General features: G+C 57.2%; 4 protein-coding genes across 4 annotated transcripts; 1 reads left to right on the top strand and 3 right to left on the bottom strand.

Annotated features, from left to right (window-relative positions):
• Window positions 1-2,943: 2,943 nt before the first annotated feature.
• On the bottom strand, window positions 2,944-5,767 carry CORC01_03227 (uncharacterized protein; the record flags this gene model as incomplete). The annotated part of the gene is made up of 4 exons (XM_022614877.1): window positions 2,944-3,205; window positions 3,266-4,722; window positions 4,778-5,393; window positions 5,670-5,767. The coding sequence occupies 4 exons, from the start codon at window positions 5,765-5,767 to the stop codon at window positions 2,944-2,946; spliced, it is 2,433 nt and encodes an 810-aa protein (XP_022478613.1).
• A 2,232-nt stretch (window positions 5,768-7,999) lies between these two features.
• CORC01_03226 (uncharacterized protein) lies at window positions 8,000-9,313 on the bottom strand (the record flags this gene model as incomplete). Its single annotated transcript, XM_022614876.1, has 3 exons — window positions 8,000-8,344; window positions 8,396-8,861; window positions 8,922-9,313. 3 exons carry the CDS (start codon window positions 9,311-9,313, stop codon window positions 8,000-8,002), a joined length of 1,203 nt encoding a protein of 400 aa, XP_022478612.1.
• Window positions 9,314-11,773: 2,460 nt separating this feature from the next.
• CORC01_03225 (phosphatidylethanolamine N-methyltransferase) lies at window positions 11,774-14,820 on the bottom strand (the record flags this gene model as incomplete). Its single annotated transcript, XM_022614875.1, has 3 exons — window positions 11,774-11,836; window positions 11,888-14,559; window positions 14,622-14,820. 3 exons carry the CDS (start codon window positions 14,818-14,820, stop codon window positions 11,774-11,776), a joined length of 2,934 nt encoding a protein of 977 aa, XP_022478611.1.
• Window positions 14,821-16,862: 2,042 nt separating this feature from the next.
• Window positions 16,863-17,336, top strand: CORC01_03224 (uncharacterized protein; the record flags this gene model as incomplete). The annotated part of the gene is made up of 1 exon (XM_022614874.1): window positions 16,863-17,336. One exon carries the CDS (start codon window positions 16,863-16,865, stop codon window positions 17,334-17,336), a length of 474 nt encoding a protein of 157 aa, XP_022478610.1.
• Window positions 17,337-17,526: the final 190 nt, after the last annotated feature.

Raw genomic sequence — 17,526 nt, 5'->3', positions numbered from 1 at the left:
AAGCGTCTTACAGTCGTCCCAGCTAGCGGCCAGTCCGATGTGCGCCTACAGCGCGGGAGCGGCTGCCTCTTTGACAGCAAACTATATGAGGCGAACCGAACCTAACGAAAAGGGGTGACGCGGGTGGGTGAGCAGCGGCAGGCTAGCGGTGCGCTGAGCCCTGCGTTCCTCCAGTGGAATCTGCGTCCCTGCAGGGGACTGCCTGCCACCGTTTTCTCTCTCAGGTACCTTACCTAAGCTCGCTACTGGCCAACGCCTGCTGCCTACCTGAGGTAGGTACCTCAAAGCGAGAGAACCGCCGCGCTCACCGCAGCTTCAGACCTGACGCGCACGTGCCTCAGCCCTCGCATTCCACCGACCACAGCCCATAGGGATCCCAGCCCGCGGCAGCGGTGCCGGGCTGCCCACGGACGCTGTGATTTGGCCGACAGTCTCATGTCGGAAAGGGGGAGTCACGGCCGATGGATGCAGGTCATGTCAATTAACATTGGCTATTCATGCGTAATCTTTGAGGGTCTACCAACTCCTGTACCCTAATCGTAAACTTTCTATCGTTTCGCTCCCACCAACAAATCTCCCATGTGTGCATGCTTAAATTGAGAGAGTTCGGTCCACTTCTTCGGCCGAGCCACAAAAGATAGATCGGAGCCACAGACGGGGCCGATTGGCTAAGGTGGGGCCGATCCGGCCGTTGCACTTTCCGCCCCGAGTCATTGACGTGTGCAGACCGCCTCGTCACATCGACCGCTAAGTTTCGATGACTATTTTGCTTTTTTCCCGGGTTTTCTTCTCGATCCAACGTGGTTAACGAATCGTGCTCTCTTTCTTAGATGACCCATCCACATATACACTGTACACGCCACACCAAACACACCAGACCGCCTGCCTTCGCAAGCCCTCAGGTCTCGCGAGGGAGTCGTACTCGTTGTGGTTTCGAAAGTTTGTGTGGCCTTTTCCTGCTGCCGATATCGCGGCCGTGCTCAACGCATCTCGCGCCAGATGGAAAATTTCAAACTGGCGCCAGGCAGAAAAGATTGGGAAACAAAAATGCAGACCAACTCCTCGCATCCATCACCTTTCTGGAACCGGGCCCAGCCCACTATCGATTGGTGGATCCATCCCTCGCAACCCACCTCGTGACCCCATTCCACGAAATCTGGTCCCTCCGATACCCCTCCCCGGTCTCCGCTCCGCGCACCGGCACTCGAAAAATGGGCCACTTACACGGTACACCCAGTCGTTCCGGTGCTGTCCAACAAACATGCTGGCGGCATATTAGCAGGGGCGTATATCAGTCCTTCGGCACCACCACTATGAGTAACGTCACTCGGTATTAGTCGATGCTCCCTCTGCCTGCCTGGAGATACTCCATAGGTACGCAAGTTGGCAAGGTTGCTCTGATGTGTCCTGTCTGACGACGGAATTTGACGAAGAAATCGAACGCCGGTTCCCGAGACTCGGTCGAGACGGCAGGCAGGCTCACGTCGCACAAAGCCCTTACCCGTCCCCGTGATCAGCTTCATAGTCAAGAACTGGCCAACTTGGTGACAAAAAGCTCTGCGAGACCCAGCCAAGCGGACGGGAAAGTTTCCGAGCTCTCAACGCCACAGACGGAAAACCCCCTTATAATGTCCAAATTCAGCTCTGGCTCGATCTTGTGTTGATTGACTCCAAGTACTGAAATGTACGCCGCGGGGCGATGTCATGTGGGCACAATGGTAATGTCGTAGGATACAGAAACAGCCACAGCACCGCCGCGTGACCGTAAGCCCCTTTCGCTTTCGCGTATCCGTACCTCTGTAACTAAACAACGATGTCCCGCGGGGAATACCTACCTACTTTACCCCGCATAGATGAGCGGTTGGGGTCACGTCACTATGTACCTGCGAACGAATCGCAAGATCCCGCGCAATCTAGGTCGGAAGCACATCGACCTTCTGCATTCAGGATGCTGCCGCGGCTGGGTGGTGTCGAGGTCAACGTCCGCAGCTCTAACGCATGCCAGAAGGTCACATTCGCATACAGATAGATGCAAAGATGCTTGGGACCGGCCTTGCCAGGAACAGACAGGAAATGGGGTATTTCTTCATCGGCAGTGCTGTGTTGTACAGTTACTATGTCACCATATCTCGGCAACGCTTTCTTTGGGAACCATGGCCCCGGGCCAGAAAAGGGTACCGTCCGTCCTCACAACAGCCAACCCATGGCGGCTGGCTTGCACGATTTCAGAACCGCCCAAAATAGAGCCTTGTCCTTCCCGGGGGAGGGAGGACGCCCGTACGCGTCCAAAGTTGCATGTGGATATGAACCTTCTTCGCCTTTTACCTCGTGATCCCAGCCACCGTGAAGCGCTGCCACTACGAGCGCTGGATAACCATTCCAACAGACTTTTCCGTCTGTGAAAATTGGCAGCACCTCGCCTCTTTCCTTCTCTCTTTCCGTCTCGATGCCACTCGGGAGGTCGACGGGTGACCGATCTCGAAACGGGTTGGCGTCAGGCTGGTTCATTGGCCGGATGGATGGACGCGCCGGGGTTTCGGTCCGAATACCGAGTAAGATCAAGTATTACCCGCCAACCAAGCCACGCCAATTCACAGGTCGCGTCCAACCCCATTTCCAAATGGCGTGACCCCGGATTTTTGTCTGCACCCCAGATGGATGCCTCTCTGCCATCCATCCACCGTCCAGAGGTAGCTCGCACGCGCGATGCTTCTACTGCGACTGCACGCCTGCTTCCCCCGGTCTAACGGGCGGCGGGGCGCTGAACCCCAGCATAGATGTGGGAGTCGGTTGTTACTGAAGGATCACACAGGTCGTGGCCCTGGCCCATGCTCACCGTCAGCAACGTGGGGCTGGAGACCTCCACAGGTCGTATTCCTGAAGATGGATGGCCTGCTGCAGACAAGTAGATGTGAGTCGAATAGGCGGCGGACCGAGCGGCTTTCAACCGCTGAGGTATGCCCTCCTTCTCACTTCGGCCTCCTTGATGATCTCGGCTGCCAGGCTCAGACTCGGGGCTAGCGTCGAGTATCGCTCGATTTCCATGACCACGTCATTGATGATCTGGTCAATGGTTTCCCTATGGGGAACGAGTGTAAGGAGGATACTGCTCAGAGAGGGTGACATGGTCGCACCCATGACCAGTAGCGTCTGCGACACGATGGAGAGCGCTCCCTGCCACAGGTAAGGCATGTGCCCGGCGTGACTGCGGCGAGTTAGCGTCATGACAAGACAATGATTCAGCACTTAAATTGCGGTGACTTACTGTTGTGAAATGTGCTCCAGCTGCCGGATGGAGGCTTCCAGGCACTTGTGGCAACTATCACGCACCGCAGGGTCAAGGACGGCCTGCTCATTATCCAATACGGCCAGGATGTACGGGCGGTAGATGATCGTCCGGCAGGCAAAGAAGCGCAAGCGCAACACTGTCTGCACCGGATCGGCGAGGAGGGTGCGGGTGAAGGGAAACTGCAGCGGCATCGGCAGGCTCTCGTACCATTGCGTGAGCTGAAAGTCGAGCTCCGCCACCACCGGCTCCAGGCTGGTGGTGGAGGCCATCGAATCTTTCGAATAGATGAGCTGGCTCACTCTGTTGAGGAGCCGCCGCAGCGCAATCTCGGCCAAGAAGTACCAGAGGTCGTCTCGGCCAATGGCCTCCTGTTCCTCGCCCTCGAAACCCCCAGGCAGGCCGACGTTCTCCTCAAACTGAACGACACCCGAATGTGGCAAATCCAGCTCGGCCAGCAGGTCGCTCTCAAATAACAGCGAGTTCCAGTAGATACGCTCGGTTAGCTCCCGTTGGTTGGGTGGGACCCGGTTGGGGGACATGAGCAAGAGTTGGAGTTTGGTGCTGGTGGTGCAGAGCAGGTTCCAGGCCTCCAGGGGCCGCACCAGATAGAACAGATAGGCTGACGCCAGTAAGTGACACTGCGCCGCCAGGACGTTGTTGGATGTCATCATACCGGGCAGCAGCGCCCACGCAGCCGTGAAGTACTGCAGCCCGGGTGCATCTTCCCCTGGGACGATCCGCGAGATGCTGCCTCTCAAGCTTGCTTGGCCTAGGGCCAGGACCAGCAAGACGATACAGCTCTCGGCACCCTCGCGGAAGCCGTTGGAGAGGGCCGTTCGATAGTGGCTCCTCCACGTGTAAGGGTTCACGCAGGCGTACCATACGTTGACTCGCTCAAAGTAAGCTTCAATGTACGCGGTCGTGTTGGACAGGTCGACACACGGCGTCTTCGTGAGCGAATGGAGCGGTTCACGGGCCATTTCTAGCTGGAGCAGGACTTGCGGGTCATAGGGGCGAGATACAAGGTCGCGAATGAGAGGCCACTGCAAAAGGTGAAGTGCCGCGTTCGTGTGCATCTTGGGCATGGTCGATATGTTTGTCGGGTTGTTCCACGTGCCCAGGCCGCCGTTGGGGATAATGGAGACAGCGTTCCCCGAGCCCGGTATGCCCATCAAGCTGTCCCCGTTGAGGCCTGATCCGTTGCTCATCGACGGCGATTCTTGGTTGATGGCGATGCCGTTTCCCTGTCCAGCGACCATATTCATCTGCAGCAGACTTTCAATGCGGTTGAGACGCTCGAGAATCAGCTTATCACCGGCATCCAGCTTGATGCCGGGTTCTCTGTAAACGCACTCGGCGCCCAGCTCGGCGCAGAGCTTACACTTTGGTTTCGTGCCATCACAGCGAGACTTGCGGGAGCGACACACCTCACACTGTCTTCAGTTAGCTCTTGCGATGGGTATCGCTCGCTCTTTGGATTTCACATACTGCGATGGTGGCCCTCCTCCGCGGGTAGTCGACACCAACGTCCGTGTTCCTCCTCTTCAGCGGGTTAGACCCCTCGTCGCTGGGCGCCTTGTGCATGCCATTGGTCAGAGCATCGGGACGGTTCTCAGATGACTGAGACATGTTCCGGGCCTTTTGCACGGAACCTAGGAAGCCATCTCTACTAAAACTGGGCGTTCTTTGCGCCTTGAGCGAGGCGGGCGACTTGAGAGGGTGGATGCCGTTGGCCATTGAAGGTGAGGGAACATCGATGTTGAAGGCCTCGCGCGACGGCACGGGAAAAGACCTCCCCGCATTGCCGTTGCCCGTCGCCGAGGGCGGGGAGTCACCCGTCGACGACGGGGACATGGCGTGCTGCGTCTGGAGACGAAGAAGCTGAGTGGAAGACGTAGTGGGCAGATGGTGGTGTGCCGCGACAGCGCAGCACAAGTCGGGTGGAGCGTCAGGCGGATGTTTGTCTGGGTGAGGCGGCGACTGGGCGGGATGATGGATAAATAGCTGCGATGCGATGGCGGCTTGCGAGGCTGGAGTCGAGTCGACAGAGGCCGGTCCGATGCGACTAAGTTCGGCTGAACCGGGGGGGTTGCCACGTGCGTGACTCGAGGCGAAAGTTGTCAGTCAGAACACTCTCGAAGCTATCGAGGCAGCGTTTCACGGTTTCTATGGAGAAACCGTGGTTCCATGGAGCAGAAGGGGGGGCAGACGACGGGACAGAGAAGGTGAGAAGAGATAAATGCACGGCAGTGGAGCAAGGTGGTTATTATGGGAGAATCGCGGAGGCGGAGGGGGGTGAGGGGGAACAAAATGCGGAGGAAGCAATCCTAGGACGGCGTTGGATGGCTAAAGATGGGCAGCAAGTCGCTGCTGAGAGCACAAGAGAGTGCCCCGCAGGTGAGCAGACGGGAGCTCTAGGCCAGCTTCATTCCCCTTTGCCCCGGACCACGGCTTAAGGTCGTTGGGGCGATAATCCATCGGATTGGTGCACTGTGACAGTTACCCCATCCCGCAGTGGCAGACATCAGGTCAGGCTAGGCCAACCAGAACCGGCGGTTGCAACGGGCATGGGACGAAACGGGCATGGGATGGGATGGGACGGGATGGGATGGGAATCGGGGGGAGGATGAGATGGGGAACAAGGGTCAACGGCGCACGCTAAGCTGAGGGGCCACCGCTCGTGGTGTCTGGGGCGGAAGAGGGAACTTGGTGTGCTGCCGAAGTTTGTGGGTTGGAGGAGAGAAACATATGGTACTCGTTAATAACAAGGTATCTTACCAAAGGAAGGTCCTTGGAAGTGTTGTTCCCGCGTGGCTTACCTGACTATGGAGGGAGTACTCCAGTCCAATTGTATGGGGAAAGGGCCGTCCTCTGCCAATCTACTTAGGTGATGGGTCACGACTTGCAAGTCCTCACGCCTCAAGGCGGTTCCTTCCTGTTTGGAGCAGATGCGGTTCGAGTATCTCCTTCCCCTCTCTCTCTCTCTCTCTCCAGATAATCTGTACCTTCCTACGAATACATACGTGCTTACTAAGGCCACCCAACCATTTGGCATTTCGAACATCCCTCGCAATTTCACCGACTTCGCATTGCAACCTCGTTCCATGGCCACAACTCCATCCCGAATGAAGCCCAACCCCGAATCTCTGCCGTTGTCTGCCGTGCGGCCCCAGTCTCCCTTCTCCGCATGTACCTGCATGCCGACTCTCTTCGTCACGCTCACGGGTACTTGTCGACAAGGCTTTGACCAAGTAGGTAGCAAAGCCCCCCCCTGCAGACCTCATTTCGCTCCCGCGACTCAACCCAGCTTGACTAATACTTGTAGAAATCCCTCGGGTCCAGCCTAGACAACACCCCAGCCGTGCCGCTGTCAAGAAGTGCCAGACTGCTGCCGGGCCAATACCATAGGTATTGCCTCCTCCAATGTTCAGCAAGGCCATGCCATGATGCTTGACAGACCCAGAACGCCAGGCAGGTCATGAGGGATGGGTGGGCGAGAACCGCCGGAACGTAGATTAACCACCACCCCTCCAACACCCGAAACTGCTCCAAATAAGATTGACGAGCTCTCGCCTCGGTCCTCATGCGTTCAAGGCCAGGGAATCACGAGCGAGCCGTCCACACAGCGCGCCTCCTCGTGCTGGAGTACATTTGGACATCGCTGGCTACCTCGCCATCTCTGCCACAAAGGCCCCACATTGCAACTCTCTCCCGACTACCCGCTTCCGAGATTCTAATTCGACACCAGACTTTGACACTCTGTAGTTCTGCTGCAGGTCGACCGACCAGGCCAAATAGCAGCATCCCTCTGCCGTGTCCGGCGGAACCTCTCTTGAGTCCATGTTGGTAGTGGCCCCCAGGATCATGGTGGTATCGAACCAGACTATGTCGACGACTTTCGTTCCGTCACTCGAAATGCCAGCCGCGAACGGACACCTTCTGATGCTGATGGCGTACTCACTATCTACCAGGGCAGCAATATGTCTGCTCGAGCGTGCGGATCATGGAAGCGGAATGGGCGGAAACGTGCACACACTATACTCCCGAGTGCCCGTCTAAAGCAAACAACTGGTTTGCGCTGTGACATCGCGTCGGTACTGACTCTGATTGTGACTTTCGATGCTGCGAAAACACCACTCCGCTTCCGCGACTCTGGGCCTGTAGTGTCGGACTCAAGTTGCCATGCACATCAACGGCGTAGCCTCACATGGAATAGACAAGTCTCAACCACCTCACGGGTGGGCTGTTTCCCTTCCCGCCCAAGACTGCAGAGAATGGGCCCCGCCCGAAGATACGAACTTCGCTCAAAGGGGATCAGTCACTTTGAGCACGTTGGCTTATTCGCGAGCCGCCTGTTGATTACCGCATTAGGAACCCGTCATCTTCCCAACTCGGTGTGTGTATATGTGTGCTGACCTACCTATGTAACCGAGGGGGGGTTCATAGCTCATGGCGGTTGCATAAGCGAATGGTGAAGAACCTCTCGGGTGTGCCATCGCTCAGTCTCTTCCCGAACTCGTACCGTGGATTCCGAACTTGTCAACCTGGCGCCGCTAGAAGGGGTCACGACGAGTTCCAGCTGAGAACCAGCGAGCCCCAATCATCCAATTGGGATTGATTTGATTTGCTATCCAAAACCTGCTGATGGTACGGATACACAATGGGTAAACCAAAATTACGCGCACATCCGCTATGCCTCATGCAAAATGTCTACTCATCGAAAATTACAGCCGTAACCTCGCCATCCACCTTGGCGCTCGCAATGATCTCGTTCAGCTTCCCCGACACGGCATCGCGGCTAATCACAACGACCCGGCTGTCGGACTGCAGACCGACGGCCACAAGGTCGCCAGCCTTGCTGACGGAGAACTGGCGCGGGGTGCGCCCGCCCGCGGGGAACTTTTGCAGGAGCGCGAGCCCGCCCGTCTTGGCGTCAATGGAGAAGGTGTTGAGCGAGTCCGAGGGGATCTGCGCGCCCTCGCCGGCAGTGTCGGGGTTGCTGATGCTGAACGCCGAGTCGTTGCGCGACGAGACGGTGAGGAATTTACGGTCAGACTGCCTTGCTCTCAGTATATACAAGAGAAATGTGGAAGAGGGGAAACATACCGAAATCCAAATCTCGGCGGCGGCAGCACCAGCGGGCGCAGCGGCCCCGGCGCCGTAGGTGGAGCCGGAGAACACCTCGGTGAAGCCGAGCGTCTTGTTCACTCGGTAGGCAACGTCGTATGCGGTGATGGTGTTGGCGAGCTCGCTGATGAGGTACAGGTACGTCTTGCCCTGGGGTGTGACGAGGAACTGGACGTGGCGGGGCCCGCTGCCGGGAGCGGCCACGAGGGAATCGACGGCCGCGAGGTTGTTGGCGCCGTCAACAGCAAAAACCCGCACGAGGTCGGCGCCCAGGTCGGGAAACAAGACGAACTGACCCTTTGGGTCGAGGAAAGCCTGGTGCGGGTGCGGGGCTTCCTGGCGCGACGGGTTGGGGCCCGGGCCGGACATCTTGAACGTCGCGGACTTGACTGCCGTGAGGGCGGCCGGATCGGCGATGTCAAACCAGCTCACGGAGGAGCCCTCGCTGCTGAGGTTAGTTCTGTGCTCGTCATCACCAAAAACCTGCTAGAACGTAGAGACATACTACTGAGCGACGGCAAGGCCGTGGCCCTTTTCGCCAAAGACGACGGCGCTCACGGGACCGCTAATGGTCTTCGTCTTGGCCAGCTGCTTCAACGTCCCGTCGGCGCCGGTCTTGAAGGATGAGAGGGTGCCGACGTTGGTGGTCAGACCCTCATCCATGCAAAACAGCCTCGCGTTGGCCTTGTCCAGCTGGAGCCAGGACGGGCTGGGCGCGCAGCCGTTGGAGGAGGAGAGCGATTGCAGGGTGGAATGCGTGGCGTTTGTGCCTGACAGAGCGAGGTTCAGGGTAGTGATGGCGCCGCTGTACGATGAGGCGTAGAGGAGGGTGGCGGCCGCCGGGGAGGAGAGTAGCAGCGGCACGAGGCCGATCGTCGCAAAGAGGTCTCGCAGCATGCTGTGCAAGAGCTGGATCGCGGCTGAGATGAAAGAATGGTGGTGGAGGCAAAGCAGCAGCACGGCGAAAACGAGGCACGGAAGGAGTGTGATTATGGTAACGAGTGAGGGCACGGGGAGGAGCGAGAGAATAAGAGGACGACGATGTCGCCGTCTTGAACTTGAGGAGCGAAGACGGCCCATTTTCGCGTGGCCACCCCGAGGTCCCAGGGGCGTCTCGGGGTTCTCCTCTGAATGTGTCAACGATTGTCCCATTGACCTTGGTTTCCCCGGTCATGCGGCTCTCTGCGCCTTGGAAGCGTCCACACAGACGGCTGGGACCTGGGTTGCGTGGGACTTCGAAACGGGACTTGGTTTCCGCTTTGGGAAAGCGAACGGTATTCCTCCGTGCTTCTCGTAGCTAACCTTAACCGAGTCCCAGTGCTCTCTCACTCGCCACGGAACTACCAAGTACCGGCAGCGCAGGCTACATACACAACGGCGGAGTAGTCGGAGTGTGATTCGGAATTAAGGTGTGGTGCGGACACTTTTGTCCCCTTCCAAAGACAGGCTCAACCCTGACACGACGTTAGCAAGATGATGGCCTTCCCCTGTAATAAAAACGTTCCGGCCAAGGAAGGGGAGGGGGGGATAGTTCACGGTATTTTCGTCTGGTACGATGGATAAAGTTTGCCACAGAGATTCAGATTGAGTGCCTCCCGAGACCATCGAAACGCCCGCCCCTCCTCGCTGCCCTACAAATGGACGGGATGGAAGAGGCAGGATGAAAGTACTGGAACGGTTCCCACAAGAACTCGACGAACGACTCGTCGTTGGATGGAAAATGTTTTAGTGTCACACAAACTATGAAAAAAAAGGTGTCAAGTAGTGGTGGAGAAGGTTACTTTGACTTCCTGTCGTGTGTCGTGCGTGGATGCGGAGAATGTGGAGAAAAAAAGGAGGAGGAGGAGTCCAAGACTCCAAAGACTGGAGGAGCAGGCGGAGAGTGAGGGGGAATCATGGAGATGCAGTTGGCCAATCGGCGCTGCTTGTCGCCTTATGTGGGTACCTACATGTACCGTCCAGTGGAGGGTTCTTCGTCGTGGGGTTCTTTGAAATTTCCCAATTTGCGGTAATTTGTCCTCTTCCAGTAGAGACGGTCAACGGTCGACGGATGGTGGACCACGGTGTCCACCGCAGGCACGGGACGATGCCGGTGCCCGGTGATGCCTTTGATCGGTCTCATCCGCCCATCATACTCTCACCTACGACGCCACCCAAACCACATCGCCAGGTTAAACCCTCCTCTCGTCTGCCATCCGACCGAGCCGTCGGCAGTCCAAAGACCGTGCGGCTTCACATGGCGAGCATTCAAGTGACGCTTCTCACAGTCCTCGCCAATCACCTGTCATGTCAACTTTCGGCTGGCAAGCAAATGCCACACGCATCGTGGTGCCATGTGGCTTCCCCCGCACAGATCCAATGCAGCCACCGCCCACCTTATTCTAGCGTCCCTCCGGCTTGCCGTTTGTGATTGCGCATCCTCGTCATACAGAAGCTTACACTTGCTGTGCATGTCTAGGTCTGCCATGTGCCGGCGAGACCCATGTGGGAGTTTGTGTACACGGCACTGTACCTGAATCGTCTAACATCAGGCACGAATACATGCATTTCAAACCAAGAATGCGAGAGAATGCGAGATGGCGCCGTCAACAACCATTACACTGCGATGAGACGGGCGTGACGCTGTGTGAGCTCTCCACCGTCGGCAGTGACCATCTCTTCACTTCGCGTCAAGGCTATCCGGCACGCATATTAGCCGCGTGGCGGACATCACCTGGAACTGGGCAAGCAAGACTCGAACGTAACAACACTGGCCCTTGAGGTCTCCCTTCAAATCTTGGAGTGACATCAAGTGAAGCGGCTATTAAGAGCCCAGACTATAACTTCATGCGGGGGGCGTAGCATTGTCCCCATACTTGAGCAGCCCAGCGCCGGTACCACCTCTTCTTTGCCTAAACTCGAGGCCAATCGAATCTGCGAGAGAGGGTCATCTTGTGGGTGGTTCTGCACGACTCACCTCCAGGCCGTGGGCACCAGGAATTCCAGGCCGTCCTTCCGTGCCGTGTCTTTCGTGGGGCCCTACTTTCTGTTCCGTGAGGCCGTCAATTTTGCGTACCAGAGTTGTTGTGGTGAATGCAATCGCTGCAGCGCGGTCATGTTATTTTTTTGCTTCTCACGCTAAGGTAACTCACGGACGCCCATCCAAACACTCCTTTTCCATCCTTGGATCCTTTTTCTCGTTCGCTGCGACGGGGTCGGTCGTCTCTCGGGCCAAGGGGGACCAACATGCATATTTCCAAGCTGCCGTGTCATCAATTTGAATGTGTACGCCCAAACTTTTCCTTCCCAAAGTTCCAATAGCGATTCGCAGATCACGAGCGTAACCTGGTTCTAAAATAATGTGAGATGCAAGCGATTTCAGGCCTTCTCAAAGGTTATAGGAGTGCTATTTCCCTTAGAATGAGACAAACTGTAGGGTGCCTGTAGACTGTCAATCCCCATAATCCGCCTCGGGTATGGTATCAAACTTACCAGAACCTGCTTCGCGTTGCAGATTCGCCAGGCCATCTTCTTGACGTTTCCGTCGGCAGGCACGATCGCAGGGGCAAATTCAATGCCAAACATTTGGTGGATGGCGTATACAATTCTCTTGGCATACTTGCCGTCCCGCTCGACGTGGCCGCCAAACGGCTCGTCGACAGTGGTGGGCGCGATGTCGTGGTCACGGTCGCAGCAGTTCTGCACCAGAGGCAGCAGGGCTTGCTCAACAGCCTTTTCGTACATGCCGTTGGCGTCAACCTCCACGTCGTCCTCGTCGAACTTGCCGATGCGGATCTCAAATGGCTGGGAGATGGTCATGACGTGATGGTTGCCGGCGTGGTGGTACCGGAACTCGAACACGCCCTGAGTCCACCAAAGCCGATCACCCTCAAAGATGACTTCGCCCTCGACAATGTCGGGATCCGACGCGTCTTGCTTCTGAGCCGGCCGGTCGGGAACCAAGATGGCCTTATCGGCGGTGGCAGCGTCGTAACTGCCGGGGGTGGTAGGCACCCATCGGCCCAAGGACGATACCTCGGTCGCTTCCCTAGAGCGGTTGTCGGTAACCATGTAGAGTCCGATCCAGTCCTTGCTGTCGTGCTTCGCGGGAGCGCGCCACTTGACCTTCAAAGGGGAGCCATAGTCAAACATCATGGTCTCGACACCGCGATGGAACCGTGCCGTCAGACCCTCCTTGCCCGTGGCGCGCTCATTGGCGGCCGACAGGCTCGAAGGAGTGCCCTGGACGGAGAGGGAGTAGAGCTTGGGATCCAGGCCGGCCAGGTCAGGAGATAGACGCGTGACTGTCAGACGAGCCGGGTACTTGTTGAATAAGGCCGAGGTGTCGCGGACGATTGTCTTGATGCCAGAAGCGAACTTGGGGCGAGCGGTGTCAAGGAACTCCTCGATGAACTGTGCCGTGTCGTCAATCACCTTATCGACACCGCGCTGCCAGCCCTGTACGGGCGGCGGCAGAGAACGTTTGATGAACTTGGTCAGGCCGGCTTCTTGACGCAGGCCGCGACCATAGGTCTTTTGCATGTGCGGCTTCTCAATAAAGTTGATGAAGCCCAACGTAAACAGTTGGCTGACCAGGGCCATGACGAAGATGGCCCTGCTCCATGTGATGAGGGCAGATCCCCATAGGCCGGCTGTGCCAAATATGCGCTCAGGGTTGTTGAGGAAGCGGTAGATAGACTTGTACGTCAGTCTGGCGGTCGAATCGTAAAAGAAATCACCGTAAAACCAGCCAAACTCGCCGAGAGAATCGTATACGCTGATGAATGTCCAGACCTGAAGGGAGACAAGACCGGCCCCGACCACGTGCTTGAGGAGAACCCAGCCGTAGGCCCAGTCCTCTGGCGGCGAGTACATCTTCCAGCACGCGGCGATGAAGGATCCCGTGCACATGACGGAGCTCAGATGGTACATGCCCTTCCACTGATTCCAGGCTTCGGTGTGGCTCTCTCCATACTTGAGGAAGTGCCTCGTCCAGAACTTATTACGAGACTGCCACGCCAGAATGGCACCCAAGCCAAGGTGGTACCACACACGCCAAAATAGAGCATGCAGCAAGAACAGGACTTGGTACAGAGACGTCGACGGGGTCACAAGGGTGAGGACTGCCATGTAGAAGCCAAGCAACAGAACCGAGGTGTCTGTGATGCGAAACAGGTCGAGGTTGTTCAAGCCAATCAACTTGTGCACCTGCGCAGGCGCCTCAGGCGACGTCTCCTGGGACGTGGCGGCCTGGTCAACTAAGATTTCCTCGTTGTCTGACGACTTGATGGCGACAAGCTCCGGCCGGCCGGTAAGCGGCGTCGAGGCGGTACGCTTACGCGGGGCAGGCGGGTTGTACGTCTTCTCAATGTGCGGATTCTCAACAACGACGAGGAAGGCGAACTGGGCGAGGTGGGCAATGATTGAGATGAAGAGAACCTCGTAGCTCGCAGCCATCATGGAGATGCCGTAGTAACCGGCATAACCGATTGAGTACATGGGGTGCGGAGCCATCTCAAAGACTCCGTCAAAAGTCAGTTCTTGGTCGACGAGGTAGAAGAAGTCACCCCAGTACCAAGCGTAATCCTTGACGACCCGGTGGGCGTCCAGCTTGACCCAGAGGTTGAAAAGGACCAAGAGAATGCCGATGGACCAGCGTCCAACGCCGACGAACGGATTCTCGCCGGCGGGTGTGTGACCGCAGATCACGGCAAAGAGGCAGTAGGAGACAAAGTCACACATCAGGATCAGATCGACGACACGACGGAAGACAAGCCAGGTGTTGTACTCCATGGGAGCTTTCTCGAATTCGTAGTCCTCGGGGATCTTTGCCTCGAGCTCACGCTTCAACATGTTGTAGAGCCAAGGGCGGGGCTGTTTGCCTGTGCTGGGATGCTCAAAGAGCTTCCACCGCGCGGCCCACGTCTCCAGCCTGCGGTGGTTGGACTGGATGGTGAGGAGGTAGCCAATGCCAATGTTGTACGAGGCTCGCCAGAAGAGAAAGACGAGGGCGAACAAGGGACGCTTCAAGTTGCCGGGCACGAAATAGGCCGCAACAATCTGGAAGGCGAGAATGGCCAGAACGAGCACGTCGGAGAGGTTCTTGGGCTGTCTCGGGTCGAGCAACTGCGACACCATGTCGTGAGTGGTGGGGACGGTGAAGACTAGCAGACAACCGTCAGCAGACAACAAGAGAAAAGACTGCCCACATCACCACGAAGCCTACCTGTGCCATCGGGCGTTCGACCAAACGTCTTGTTGGGCTTCAGCTCCAAGTCGTCGTCGTCGTCGACAGTGCGGGACTGGCCGTCTGCGGCGGTTGAGGGGTTTAAGTCATCCTCGCCGTTGCTAGCCGAGGACGTCCGCCTCTGGCGCTGACGCAGAGAGCCAGCATCATGAGCGAGGGGCGCGGCGGAAGAGCTCATTCTAGGCCGGGCAAACAGCGTAGCAATTGACGACGCCGATGGAAGGGTTTAGGTTATTCACACGCAGGGGGGTCGGTAAGGGCGTTGTGCGACGATGGTTCTGTTGCTCAGGCTGTCCATGAGCCGCCAGTGTCTGGATACAAGATTGAGTGCGGAGGGTTCCAGGTGGCTTTGTATGCGCGAGAAATGCGGAAGCACGCAAGAGTTCAGGCGAGAAGAGGTGAGGAGAAATGAAGCGAAGAGGCGGACGTTGGGTAGAAGGACGACGTGGGAGAACGTCACAGACAAGGGTTGAGGGTGCAGCTGGAGGTTCCAAATGAGAAGCAGCGTCCTGCACAAGGTAAGGTAGGCACTTACACTGTACGAATAGCCCCACTAGTCCGGCGGGTTAGGTTAGGTTTGGTTTGGATTGAGGATTGCCTGAGAAAGCCCGCCCGTCCCGCAGTTGTTGAATTCGTCCCAAGGGTCGCTAGCCAAGTACCGTCGGTACGAGGGAAAGTACCTACACTTTGGGGCCTTTGGCTTGAACTTGGCATGTGATCCGCGGGAGCTCCCCCGGTTCCGTTTCAAAGAGGCAAGAGTAACACACGCTGAGCGAGGTCAAGTTGAGCATTTCAGCCGCGTGCGCGACTCAGGACCGGCAGAGAGAGCTCTTGAAGACAGAGAGGGCCCAATCAGAGGTCCCACGGATGACGACCGACTTGGAGGTTGCCTTACATAAGGAACCTGTGCAACCTCGCACCTACAAGTAAATACCTGGAACCGTTGGTCGTGGACAAAGAAGCTGACTACCTACCTAAGCCTCGAAGCTTCCGACTAAGGTGATCACCACTAGCACTGTACAGACAGGACGTCCAGGGTGTTTCACTCGCACACGTGTAATTGCTCGCTCGCTCGTTGCCCTAAGCACCCCTGCGCAGGGTAAGGTGTGAAAAATCCTTCAACCTTCCAGCGTCTTCCCTCTCGTTCGGAGCGCGAGCGGGAGATGCAGCTGCGGCGCCGTCTTCGTGCCTGTATACCATTGGTACCTCAGGCAACATGCTGCAAAGCGACCTACCTTCCTCTACAAGTCTACAGCGCGCCATGGCTAGCCCAGATGCGGGGCCCTGCCTCCGGTTAGCGGGACATGTCTACTAAGCCCAAGCGGCTCTAGCGCCACGGTGCTTTGAGCGCTTTAGGCGAGGGGCTTTGGCGCTGGGGCCATGTACATACACTCTGTTCATGCACGTGCCGATAAGAGACCTCTCTCCGATAAGGTTCGACTCCCTCAAGAAACATCAACTCTGAACTTGGACATCAGGCCAGCACAAGCGATGATCAAGGTCAACACTGTAATCGAGGCCGTTGCTGCGTAACATCGATCAAACCCGTTGCATCAGCAACTACCTTACTTCAAAGCCTAAACTGAGTGAGCTCCAAGCGGAAGCCAGTGCAAAAGGCAGTCCAAGCAGTCCAACAAGACAGGGACACACCCCGTCTGCCTCGTGCGGAAGAAGCAGAGCGACCATGAACCCTTTCCATCAACATCCCGTCACCCAAATCACGCGAATCCAAGCGCGCCACGCGTTTTGATTCTGTTGTCATGCCACGGGAGTCATGCTACGAAAGTGACTCTCGCAGCCATTCGTTCGTCAAGGGGCCTGCTATAATGGAGGCATCCCTGTACTGGATTTGCCTGGCTGTCCGGGGTACGCCGGCCGTTTGCATGAACTTCTAGAATGACAACCATCAAAACACAACCCATCACAGCAGGGCCCCATTCTGGAATCTGTATCAAATCAAATTTCTCGCCGGGTCGCGTGTTTTTTTTCCATGGCTTTGGCAGAATAGGTGGCTAGCATCGTTCGGCAGTTGTATAAAAATGAGCCCGAAGAGTCACCGGCCCTCCTCCTCGTCCTTTACAAGTGATTTTGCTCACCAAAAGAGTCTATACTGACCTCTATCCATTCGTTGCATTGAACCGTCATATCTGACTGACACACACACACACACACACTTAATAAACCCCAAACCCTATCGATACCGCAAACCAAAAGCAAAAGATGGCCCGCGAGACCCCAACCTCATCCATCGCCGGCGACCAAAAGCCCCTCCCAAAACGCCCCGGCACCTCGGGCACAGAAAACCTCCTCAAGACGAACCGCCGCCAGGCTTCGGACAATTACCAGCGCGCCCAGCGCGCCGAACGGGCCTACCGCGCAAAGAAGCGCGCCACCGCCGCCCGCGCCGACCTCTCGGACGCCAAATCCCATTACGCCGAGTGCTTCAAGCACCTCGGCCGCGGCCTCGCCGTCACTCTCAGCGCCGTAAAGTCCCTCCCGTACGTCTTTGACGAGCGCCAGGAGGCGAGCCGCCAAAAGGCCGAGGCCAAGAAGAAGCAGCGCGCCCTCGAGAAGAAGAAGAAGCTCGAGGAGAAGCTCGCCAAGGAGAGCGCCGAGGCTGAGGGCGCCGAGGGGGACGCTGCTGCGGCGGATGGTGATGCCCCTGCCGCCGAGGAGGAGACGCCCGCTGCTTGATCGGCTTTCCGTAGAGTCGAGTCGATTACGTTGTTGAAAGCGATCAGGGACTGAAAAGGCTTTCTGCAAGTGGTTCCCAAAATGACGTCCCTTGTATAAAGGTTTCCTCGGCTTCCTCCTCGCCTCTTGGAACTCGCTCTGCGGCGAGATCCTCCTCATTCGCGCCGGCGCGACAAACGACACGTCGACG

Source organism: Colletotrichum orchidophilum, assembly GCF_001831195.1.
Source record: "Colletotrichum orchidophilum strain IMI 309357 chromosome Unknown Scaffold_19.1, whole genome shotgun sequence".
Classification (NCBI taxonomy): domain Eukaryota; kingdom Fungi; phylum Ascomycota; class Sordariomycetes; order Glomerellales; family Glomerellaceae; genus Colletotrichum; species Colletotrichum orchidophilum.
Note: the sequence above shows the minus strand (reverse complement) of the source record. Positions and strands in the feature narration are given on the sequence as shown.